The 12,485-nt window shown below is 42.8% G+C and overlaps 1 protein-coding gene across 9 annotated transcripts in view; it reads right to left on the minus strand.

Moving 5' to 3' along the window:
- LOC110509928 (uncharacterized) overlaps window positions 1–12,485 on the minus strand; it is a 37,737-nt gene that overhangs the window by 13,942 nt on the left and 11,310 nt on the right. For 5 of the 9 annotated variants that reach the window (XM_036968030.2, XM_036968027.2, XM_036968029.2 and 2 more), the window contains 3 exons: window positions 4,433–4,555; window positions 4,275–4,328; window positions 3,955–4,177 (listed from right to left, as the gene is read on the minus strand). The exons of 2 other annotated variants lie outside the window; for them this stretch is intronic. In XM_036968030.2, coding sequence (XP_036823925.2) covers window positions 3,955–4,177; window positions 4,275–4,328; window positions 4,433–4,555 — 400 coding nt within the window. Of the gene's footprint in view, window positions 1–2,680; window positions 4,178–4,274; window positions 4,329–4,432; window positions 4,556–11,197; window positions 11,537–12,485 lie in introns of those variants that run through there. 2 more of the 9 variants (XM_036968031.2, XM_090226757.1) reach the window with 2 other exon arrangements.

The following is a 12,485-nucleotide window of genomic DNA, read 5'->3' on the forward strand; positions in this document are numbered from 1 at the left end:
TCAGAATATATATATTTTTTAAAATATATTTTCCCACAAATATGTATTAAATTGTTCCCCAGAGTAAGAGTTATACTCTTCATTTCATAGCTTTCCTCTTGGTTGCACTGCTTCCAGCCCCAGGTTGAGATTTGGAGGGCTAGGCCTTTATGTTAGATCTTTTATCCAATCATATTCAGCCATCATGTGTTGCCAGGGGTCTAAAATCTGCCCCCAGGCCTTCAGAATCAACAGTGCGGGCGCTTGTAGCTTAAAGTGAATGGAAATTAAAATTTTGTGTCAACCAATCAGCTTTAGAGTTAACTATTGTATGCCTGCTGGATGGCTCCAGTGTCACACAAGAGCCAGCTAGCAGGCGTAGTGCGTGCTCGTCTTTTCATTGGATTACCAATATTGAGAGGCAGGTCTATGCAGAACCTCAGAACTAGGAAACTGAATTTGATAAATGAATTAATTTGCGTACTACTAAGCTGTTTTTTCAACCCACAATGGCGGAAGGAGGAGAATATATCGATTTGGTTGAGGATATAATTATAATGCCATTCTCAAGACGAACTTTTCAAGAAAAGTTAGACATTGTAAGGAGAGGTCGCCCGACGCCGACGCTACAAAGCCTGTCACAGGCGGGAAAGGGGTTCGTTCGCCACTTTCAAAGTTCCAACTACGAGCGCTATCAATGGCTCACAGGCTCCTAGAAGCACTGCAAACTGCACTGTTGGGAATGCCTATTATTACAATTGAGCGAGAGAGGCGCGGGTTCAGTCAAATCTACGATGACACAGCGCGCATCTCAAGTTCACCCAGCGCACGCAGAGGCCCAGCACAAGGAGACCCTCGCACATACTACCAACAACTCCACAGCAATATTCTGGACAACATTCTTTGCCAGATAGGAAACAGATTTCAAGACCACGAAAAATGTATGTTTCTCTCCCTCCTGGACCCCAAGCACTTTCAGACCTACCGGAAAAAAAATCCTGCAAACAGCCTTCTCCAGCATAACAGAGAGTCACGGAACACTGTTCGACCTATCCAAGCTAAAAACAGAACTGACTGTAATGTATGCTATGACTGATTTTGAAGGGAAACGTCCCTCTCATCTCCTTGATTTCCTTAAGCAGAAAAATCTGAATGAGGACATGGGGCAACTTTACACATTGGCATGTGTGACAGTGACTATCCCTGTGTCCACGGCTTCTGTCAAGCGGTCATTCTCGGCCTTAAAGCGAATCAAAACGTATTCCAGAAATGCTACTGGACAGACTCAGCTTTCAGCATTAGCCTCCATGTCGATAGAAAAGGACTTATTGGTGGAACTAAAACGCACAGATAGACTGTACAACAGAGTCATTGAAGTCTTCTTGAGGAAAGAAAGGAGGATGGATATTGTGTTCAAATAATCAGTCTTTGGTGAGTAGGCATACAATGCATTTGATTTTTTATTAAATGTGTATGTATGTTTCGCATTTTATTTAGTTAATATTAAATAGCCTATATATTAACAAAATAAAATGGCAAATAGCCTATGTTGCAAATTATTTGTTTTATTTTTTATTTTCAGTGAATAGTTATGTGTCTTTATCATCACGGTGAAACTGCTTTGGGTGCGACGCAACGCCTGGTTATACTGCGTTTCTGTCTAAATGTATAGTGTCCAGAGCCATGGCATCATAATGATGGTAATAAGAGGTGGATTAATTCGGGTGGGACTGTGTAGGACCTCACTGAAGGCCCAGGCCCCAGGCCCACGGCACGCCACTGAAAAGACGCCATCTGTCAAGTATGGTCGAGGCAATGTGATGGTCTGGGGGTGCTTTGGTGGTGGTAAAGTGGGAGATTTGTACAGGGTAAAAGGGATCTTGAAGAAGGAAGGCTATCACTCCATTTTGCAACGCCATGCCATACCCTGTGGACAGCGCTTAATTGGAGCCAATTTCCTACTACAACAGGACAATGACCAAAGCACAGCGCCAAACTATGCAAGAACTATTTAGGGAATAAGCAGTCAGCTGCTATTCTGTCTATAATGGAGTGGCCAGCACAGTCACCGGATCTCAACCCTATTGAGCTGTCGTGGGAGCATCTTGACCGTATGGTAATGTCGTGTCTTTGGCTATGCCGGATTAAGTGATATGACATGCTATTCATATATATATATATATATTTTATATTGCCTGATTGAGCTAATCCTGTAAATGTAATTAACTAGAGATTCGACACCACAAAATAATATTTATAGAGCTGTTATCTTCCGAATAAACTCTTAAAGACCTAGTAATATTTTACATCAATAGCAGTCAATATTAATCGTCATCTTAATTCAGTCTCATCTGAAAGTTGTAAATTCTTGGTTATCTGCACGAACCCTGGCTAACAAGTTGAATCAGCAATACAAACATTTGGTTAAATTATTTATTTACTAAATACGTAACTAATCACACAGAATTACACATACACATAATTAAATCATAACTTGATTACAAATCACGTCATAAAGGAAAACGTCCCTAGCGGGCGGAACAGATATACCAGCTTGTTACACAAAGGAAAAGGGCTGGGTTTGAGTGAAAGAGCGGGAAGACTGAGGGACACAGGGAGAAGCTGTGCTATCGTAAATACAGTATCTTATGCATTCTAAATTACCGCCCATTTGGAAAAGGAAAATGCAATAAATATTTACTCTGAGCTGCGCTTCGGTAGGTTGGTGGTAGATGGAAGGCCGTGTTGCCAAACCGAGTCTTTGAAGAATGTCTCTGGTTGTCAATTGGATAGGTTGCAGTAACGTCGTTGGGTGATAGACGGGATACTCTGTCTGTTCCTTCCTAACCCTTGTTGCATCTGCTGTTGCTAACTCAACGGCTAGGAGGTGTCACTTCTGTAGTGAATAAGAGTTCAAAGTTCATACCATTCGCAACCAAAGCTCACGCTGATGTTGGCTTCGTTCTGTAGTTATTATCTGAACCATACTGGAAGTAACAGGAAGTTATATTGTCGTCAAGGGCTTATATAGGGCTTATATAGGAAGGGAGAGGAGGGCATGTTTGAAAAGTTTTATTGCCCATGTCCCTTCACAGGGTCGGGCCACTGATTGAGCAGCCCTATCTTATGAAAACCCAAATCTCACATTTTAGAAGCTAAAATCACATTTCATCTCATCACGAATAATTTCATATTCAAACATTTAAATTGAACAACAATTCCATGTGAATCCGATAACTCTGATGTGTAGACTTTCCACTGTAGAGTTTGTCATCTTATCATTGATGAGAACGTCTCAGATGACAACCGAACTGACATCATATTCATTAAGTACCACCGCATACGTTCAATTGATTGGATGACAGCTGATGTTCCCAGAATCTCTATGTTAACCAAGGGTTTTGCAAATGTAACCTCAGTAGGGTAGAGAGAGGAAAAAAGGGTGAAGAGGTATTTATGACTGTCATAAACCTACCGCCCAGGCCAACGTCATGACAGTAAGTAAGAAGTGCCCATCAAGCCAATCCAATTTGTGGGAGGTGCTTCAGGATGCTTGGGGTGAAATCTCTTCAGATTACCTCAACAAATTGACAACTAGAATGCCGAAGGTCTGCAAGGCTGTAACTGATGCAATGGAAGATTCTTTGACGAAAGCAAAGTTTGAAGGACACAATTATTATTTCAATTAAAAATCATTATTTATAACCATGTCAACGTCTTGACTATATTTCCTATTCATTTTGCAACTCATTTCATGTATGTTTTCATAGAAAACAAGGACATTTCGAAGTGACCCCAAACCTTTGAACGGTAGTCTAATTAGAGCAGTAAAAATAATTGTTTCATCATACCGGTGGTTTATGGTCTGATATATACAACGGCTGTCAGCCAATCAGCATTCAGGGCTCGAATCGCCCAGTTTATAAAAAGAGTTATGTACAGTATTTATAGAGTGCTGCCCTCTCCCCATCTCACCCTGGTAGGCTGGTTTTTGTAGGAGTCCCAGCTGGTGAAGGGTTCCTCAGGTCCTGCTTGGTTGCCCCCTTGGTTGCGACCATGGTTGTGAAATGACCGTGGGGAGTCCTGGTGCCAGCCATGGGTCTCATAAGCCTGGTCCTTCTGGTCCCAGGGTCGTAGTGCTAATCTCTGGTCCTGATGAGGGCCCCTGCCCTGGGCATGGAAAGGTGGCCTGCCCCCCCTATGTTCCAGAGAGAAAGAAGGAATCACTACATTAAGGTGACTGTGGACTTTCTACACACAATGTAAGATCTGAACGATTGAGATGTTTCCCTCACCTGACTGAATAAATCTTGTTTAGGTGGTGAGATTGGTTGATTCCTCCATTGAACCTACAGTAGAGAAAGGGGGGTTACCATTGGCTCAGCACAGACTACAGAACAAGAAGAAGGGTTGTGATTGGGTCAGTAGGCAGTGGTGCAAGAAGAGAGCTCACCTATTTGGAGGGCCCCAGGGGCGACTGTTGACGAGGGCCCATGTTCCTCTGGAAGGTCCTCCAGCAGGGTAGGAGTCCCTGGTGTTACGGCCAGAATACTGCTCTGCTGGGTGATACATCCAGCTTGGGAAAGGACAAGCACACACTTAACACACACCATGCATACATAATATACACTTGCACAACTGCTTTAGGAACTTCAGGGAACAGATTTTCAGAAGTTAATAATTGGAAATAATGTATCTATAAACACAGCAACGAATCTACATAACAATGAGTTAAGACAGAACATGAGCAAACATACATGAACACACACTTTAGTATACAAGCAAGACGAATGATTGACATGGACACAAACAGTAAAAAAAAACAACTAAAATAAACAAAAACTTACAATTGTTTTTTCCTGCTAGCACTAACTTTATTGAGAAAAAATGTACTTACTAGCTGTGATATGTGGTATGTGGTTGTCTCACCTAGCCATCTTAAGATGAATATACTAACTGTAGACGCTCTGGATAAGACTGTCTGCTAAATGAATAAAATGTACTGTACACAGAGGTAGAAATACTCCCCACACTTGGTCTGTGTCTGGAAAGCCCTCCACTATAAAACTGAGGGTTACACAACCCGTCTGTCTTTCTTATACTAACTTTAATTCACAACCTAGAGAGAGAGAGAAAGGGTGACAGACTGTTCAGTTGCTAAACCACAAAAACAACATGTATAAATCAATCACGAGCCACATCATGCTTGACAATCAGTCTCTGTACAGAGTCTCTACACCAGGGGTACTCAACTCTTACCCTACGACATCCAGAGCCTGCTGTTTTTCTGTTCTACCTAATATTTAATTGCATACACCTGGTGTCCCAGGTCTAAAGCAGTCCCTGATTAGAGGGGAACAATGGAAAAATTCAGTGGAACTGGCTTAGAGGGCCAGAGTTGAGTTAGAGGGCTCTACACTGTCAGTGGTGGGAAAAGCACACAATTGTCATACTTGAGTAAAAGTAAAGATACTTTAATTAAAAAAAGTGAAAGCAACCCTATAAAATACTAAATGAGTAAAAGTCTAAATGTATTTGGTTTTAAATATACTTAAGAATCAAAAGTAAAAGTATAAATCACTTCAAATTCCTTATTAACTTGTTATGGCTGGGGGCAATATTGAGTAGTGTCATGACCTTGGCCTGGGGGTAGGTTTACGACAGTCATAAATACCTCTTCCCCCCTTTTTCCTCTCTCTACCCTACTGATGTTACATTTGCAAACCCCTTGGTTAACATAGAGATTCTGGGAACATCAGAAGGTGGGGGGAAATGAACTATATTCTGGTAAACCGACCAATTGAACATATGCGGTGGTACTTAATGAATATGATTTCAGTTCGGTTGTCATCTGAGACATTCTCCTCAATGATAAGATGACAAACTCTACAGTGGAAAGTCTACACATCAGAGTTATCGGATTCACATGGAATTGTTGTTCAAGTTAAATGTTTGAATATAGAATTATTGGTGAAGAGAGGAAATGTAATTTTAGCTTCCAAATGAGAGATTTGGGTTTTCAAGGTTAGGGCTCTGCTTAATCAGTGTCCCGTCCCTGTGAAGGGACATGGGTTATAAAACTTTTCAAACACGCCCTCCTCTCCCTTCCTATAGAAAGCCTTGACGACAATATAACCTCCTGTTTCGAGGATGTGAGGACGACGGTCCGATGTCAGAATGGTTCAGATAATAACTACAGAACGAAGCCAACATCAGCGTGAGCTTTGGTTGTGAATGGTATGAACTTTGAACTCTTATTCACTACAGAAGTGATACCTCCTAGCCATTGAGTTAGCAACAGCAGCTGCAAACGAGGGTTAGGAAGGAACAGACAGAGTGTCCTGTCTATCACACAACGACGTTACTACAACGTATCCAATTGACCACCAGAGACATTCTTCAAAGGACAAAGGACTCGGTTTGGCAACACGGCCTTCCATCTACCATCAACCTACCGAAGCGCAGCTCAGAGTAAATATTTATTGCATTTTCCTTTCCAAATGGGCGGTAATTTAGAATGCTTAAGATACTGTATTTACGATAGCACAACTTCTTCCTTCAAACCCAGACCCTTTTCTTTTGTGTAACAAGCTGTCATATCTGTTCCGCCCACTAGGGACATTTTCCTTTATGACGTAATTTGTAATCAAGTTATGATTAATTATGTGTATGTGTAATTCTGTGTGATTGGTTAGGTATTTAATAAATAAATAATTAAACCCAATTTTGTATTGCTGATTCAACTTGTTAGCCAGGGTTCGTGAAGATAAGCAAGAATTTACAACTTTCAGATGAGACTGAATTAAGGTGACGATTAATATTGACTGCTATTGATGTAAAATATTACTAAATCTTTAAGAGTTTATTCGGAAGATAACAGCTCTATAAATATTATTTTGTGGTGCCCCGACTCTCTAGTTAATTACATTCACATGATTAGCTCAATCAGGTAATCTTAATTACGGATAAATTATTTTATAGAATAGCATGTCATATCACTTAATCCGGCATAGCCAAAGACACGACAGTAGTTTAGATGAATAAGGTGCCCAGAGTAAACTGTCTGCTACTCAGGCCCAGTTGCTAATATATGCATATTATTAGTAGATTTGGATAGAAAACACTCCGAAGTTTTTAAAATGTTTGGATGATGTCTGTGAGTATAACAGAATTCATATGGCAGGAAAAAACCTGAGAAAATATCCAACCAGGAAGTGGGAAATCTGAGGTTTGTAGTTTTTCAACTTATTCCCTATCGAATGCACAGTGGCTATGGGGTCAAATTGCACTTCCTAAGGCTTCCACTAGATGTCAACAGTCTTTAGAACCTTGTTTTATGCTTCTACTGTGAAGTGGGGGCGAATGAGAGGGGAATGAGTCAGAGGTCTGCCAGAGAGCCACGAGCTGGCCACGCGTGTTCACGTGAGGGTTAGCTTGAGTTCCAAAGGAATTCTCAGGTTGGAACATTATTGAAGATTTATGTTAAAAACATCCTAAAAACATTGATTCTATACTTCGTTTGACATGTTTCTATGGACTGTAAATGTACTTTTTTACTTTTCGTCTGGACCTAGTGATCGCGCATCATGAATTTGGATTACCGGGCTAAACACGCAAACAAAAAGGAGGTATTTGGACATCAATTATGGACATTATCGAACAAAACAAACATTTATTGTGGCACTGGGATTCCTGGGAGTGCATTCTGATGAAGATAATCAAAGGTAAGTTAATATTTATAATGCTATTTCTGACTTATGTTGACTACACAACATGGGGGATATCTGTTTGGGTTGTTTTGGTCTCTGAGCGCTGTACTCAGATTATAGGATGGTGTGCTTTTTCAGTAAAGCTTTTTTGAAATCTGACACAGCGGTTGCATTTAGGAGAAGTGTATCTATAATTCCGTGCATAGTAATTGTATCTTAAATCAATGTTTATTATGAGTATTTATGTAAATTGATGTGGCTCTCTGAAAAAATCACTGGATGTTTTGTAACTACTGAACGTAACACGCCAATGTATACCAAGATTTTTTTATAGAAATATGAACTTTATCGAAGAAAACATACATGTATTGTGTAACATGAAGTCCTATGAGTGTCATCTGATGAAGATCATCAAAGGTAGTGATTACTTTTATCTCTATTTCTGCTTTTTGTGACTCCTCTCTTTGGCTGGAAAAATGGCTGTGTTTTTCTGTGACTTGGCTCTGACCTAACATAATTGTTTGGTTTGCTTTCGTCGTAAAGCCTTTTTGAAATCGGACACTGTGGTGGGATTAACAAGAAGTGTATCTTTAAAATGATGTAAAATACTTGTATCTTTGAGGAATTTTAATTATGGGATTTCTGTTGTTTTGAATTTGGCGCCCTGAACTTTCACTGGCTGTTGTCATATCGATCCCATTAGCGGGATCTCAGCCCAAAGCAAATCAGACGGTACGATTTTCTTGTGTTTTTAATTTACGGATAGCCAGCGGCAAACTCCAATACGCATAATTTACAAACAAATAATTTGTTTTTATTGAGTCTGCCAGATCAGAGGCAGTAGGAATGACCAGGGGTGTTGTCTTGATAGGTGCATGAAAAGCATAAAAAAATGTAACGAGCATTCAAAATGTACCGAGTACTTTTGCATGTCAGGGAAAATGCATGGAGTAAAAAGTACATAATTTTCTTTAGGAATGTAGGGAAGTAAAAGTAGTCAAAAATATAAATAGTGATTGTGGAAGGACCAAGCTAACCCGTCTTCAGCCGTCAACATGGGAGTTGTTAAAAGGGGACAAAGAGGACCGGAAGGACTCTGACAAGCCCGTTCCCTGACTAATCCCGGCACGTCCGCCACCAAAATGATCGAACCCACTCCGGAAGAGGGAGAAATCACACAACAGGGTCGGTGCTATAAATGCCAGTGTCCGGACCATTACGCCTGACAATGTCCAAGAAAGGAGAAGTCCATGGCCACCGAGTCAGCGCTGGCCGTCCCGGCGCATCCTGGTCCGAGACGGCAGGATTACCCCTCTTGGTTAGCAGAAATAGCCCCAGCCCCGGAGATTCCGGCTTGAATAGAAGGACGAGACGTGGTAGCCATTCTCGACTCGGGAAGTATGGTTACTTTAGTGGAGGAGCAGGTGACCATAGCAACACTGCTGCCAGACAAAGTAGCCGTCTCCTGTATCCATGGAGACACCCACTATTACCCCACCCTGAGTCTGTCCATTCTCACCCCGAAAGGAAGGTGTACAGTCAGGGCGAAAGTACCCCAGCTGAAGGTTCCATTATTGACCGGGAGAGACTGTCCCCTATATAAGGAGCTTCGGCAGGTGACGTTACGCACCGGACAAAGGGGACCAGGTCTTCCTATCACAGGGGGGCAGGAATGCAGAGAAAGAACAAAACCAATGCATGCCTGAGATGCCTAGCCTGAGATGCAAAACCAATCCAAGCCTACAAGGAAACCTAGCCTCGGCCTCGTCCTCTGGAGCAGAGGAAGAAATACAGACACAACGCCATCTCTACGTTCGACAAGTATCCCATGCCCCACGTGCATAAACTCCTGGAGCGCTTAGGAAAGCCAAGTTCATCACCATCCTGGATTTGATGAAGGGCTATTGGCAAGTGCCGGTGGCTCCCAAGGACAGTCCAAAGACTGCCTTCGCCACACCGGAGGAGCTTTTTCAGTATGAAGATGCCCTTCGGACTGCATGGGGCTGCAGCAACTTTCCAACGCCTTATGGATGCCATTCTACAACCCCATCAATAGTGCGTGGCGGCGTACATAGACGATGTGGTCATCCACAGCGAGGACTGGGATAGCCACCTCCTGCGACTACGGGCAGTGCTCGTGAGCCTGGAGGGTACAGGGCTGACTGCCAATCCCAAAAAAACACTGCTTGGGTCTGTCTGAAGCAGAATACCTGGGATACACTGTGGGGAACTGAAAAATATGCCCACAGGCCATTCGGGACTTACCTCTGCCCCAGACAAAGCGGGACGTCTGGGCATTCTTGGGGATAACGGGATATTATCGCCGTTTCATCCCAAGATATGCAACCATTGCCAACCCCCTCACAAACCTCACCAAGAAAAACTTGCCAAACCGGTTAGTGTGAAAGGACGAGACGGAAGACGTCTTCCAGTTGCTAAAAGATAGCCTGTGCTCTGATCCCGTCCGGCATGCTCCTGACTTCTCCCAAGAGTTCATTGTGCAAGTAGACGCCTCAGATACGGGGCTCGGCGCCGTCTTAGCTCAGGGTGAAGGTGAAGCAGAGAGGCCTATCTCTTTACAAGTTGGAAGCTCAGTGATCAGGAACAGAGATATGCTACCGTAGAGAAAGAGGCCTAGCCATTAAGTGAGCCCTCGATTATCTCCGGTACTACCTACTCGGGTGTAGGTTTGCCCTCGTTACTGACCATGATCCCCTCGCGTGGATGGCCAGCAAGAGAAACAATAACAACAGAATAGCCAGATGGGAATGCAGACGCGCGACCAAGATGGTGCGTCTGGTGCCCGACCCTCCAGTCCGGTCCTGAGGGGGGAGGTATGTGGAAGGACCACCAGAGGGCAGGCTGCACCCACTGACAGTTGCCCAGCCCGGCATGTGAGTCAAGGTGATCAGAGGCAATTAAGCACAGCTCATGGTACTAATGAGCTATTCTCTTCCCCCTACAAGAGAGAGGAGAGAACTGGCAGAGGGGGGAGAAAGAAAAGAGTGTTTGCTTCTCCAAGGGAGAGGACGTACCTTTCAGAAGGGAGATGAAGGGGACAAACTACCTCGATCCGGACCACCACCCGAAGGGACCTCTTCACGGACGGATCGTTAAGGCGGTGACACACCCATGATTTGTGTTATAGTTTAAAGATACTCTCCTTATGTTCCTTATTCTTGTAAAGAAGATTTGTGTTTTCCTTGGGAGATAATCCTTGATTGTGTTGTAGTGTTTAAGAAGAAATAAATACCTCAATAGAGAACTTTGTTCAATTAAGAATTAATTCATGAACAATTACCTGTACCTGACTCGTTTATTCCACCTTTCCGCTTTAGAGCAACCTCAAGGTACTTGGTCCGCTTACATAATGTAAAGTACAGATAGCCCAAAAATATACTTAAGTAATTTACTTACACCACTGTACATGTTAATGCACCTCCAACACTGCACTACAAATCCCTACAATGGTTCACATTATAACTGCTATCGTCCACACGCCTACTTACCTTTAGGCACTGGTCCAAGATCAGCTTTACTTTAATAACAACAAAGAAATTAGTTGCAGCTACACACACACAACACTATCCTCTCCTCTCTCCTTTTCTGTTTCACTTTCTCTCCGTGTCTGCCTCCTAATCTGCTGGAACAGTAGTTTGTTTGGGGTGAGCAGGCAGGCAGTTTATCACCAGTCAACCAGACCTGCACCCTGCAAACAGCCCCTCTCTGATCACCAACTCCCAGCAGCAACTGCAGCCTGTGGCCAGCCACTGATAAAGGCCTGCCTGCCTGGTTCTCTTAAGAGGACGGATCATAGCAACCGCTTTAGTCTCCAACCATTCTAGTCTGGACATAAAGAGGGCCACAGAGATAGCAGGGAGGGAGAGAGAAAAGGAGGCAGAGCTGATTTTCAATTTATAGATGGAATATGCATGTGTGAGACAGCAACAGAAATGGAGAATGTGTGTGTATGAATGTACTTTATCTGACAGTGAAAATGACTTTCCCATTTTTTTAATCTTATTTTTATTTCACCTTTATTTAACCAGGTAGGCCAGTTGAGAACAAGTTCTCATTTACAACTGCGACCTGGCCAAGATAGAGCAAAGCAGTGCAACAGAAACAGAGTTACACATGGAATAAACAAACGTACAGTCAATAACACAATAGAAAAGTCTATATACAGTGTGTGCAAATCTAGTAAGATTATGGAGTTAAGGCAATAAATAGACCATAGTGGTGAAATAATTACAATTTTGCAATTAAACACTGGAGTGATAGATGTGCAGAAGATGAATGCAAAGAGAGATACTGGGGTACAAAGGAGCAAAATAAATGAATAACAATATGGGGATGAGGTATTTGGGTGGGCTATTTACAGATGGGCTATGTACAGGTGCAATGATCGGTAAGCTGCTCTGACAGCTGATGCTTAAAGTTAGAGAGGGAGATATAGATATTCAGCTTCAGTGATTTTTGCTATTTGTTCCAGTCATTGGCAGCAGAGGACTGGAAGGAAATGCGACCAAAGGAGAAGTTGGCTTTGGGGGTGACCAGTGAAATATACCTGCTGGAGCACGTGCTACGGGTGGGTGCTGCTATGGTGACCAGTGAGCTGAGATAAGGCGGGATTTACTTAGCAAAGACTTATAGATGACCTGGAGTCAGTGGGTCTGGCGACGAATATGTAGCGAGGGCCAGCCAACGAGAGCATACAGATCGCAGTGGTGGGTGGTAAATGGGGCTTTGGTGACAAAACGGATGGCACTGTGATAGACTACATCCGATTTGCTGAGT

This window comes from Oncorhynchus mykiss, chromosome 29 (genome assembly GCF_057628025.1).
Source record: "Oncorhynchus mykiss isolate SJ-2025 chromosome 29, ASM5762802v1, whole genome shotgun sequence".
Lineage (NCBI taxonomy): Eukaryota > Metazoa > Chordata > Actinopteri > Salmoniformes > Salmonidae > Oncorhynchus > Oncorhynchus mykiss.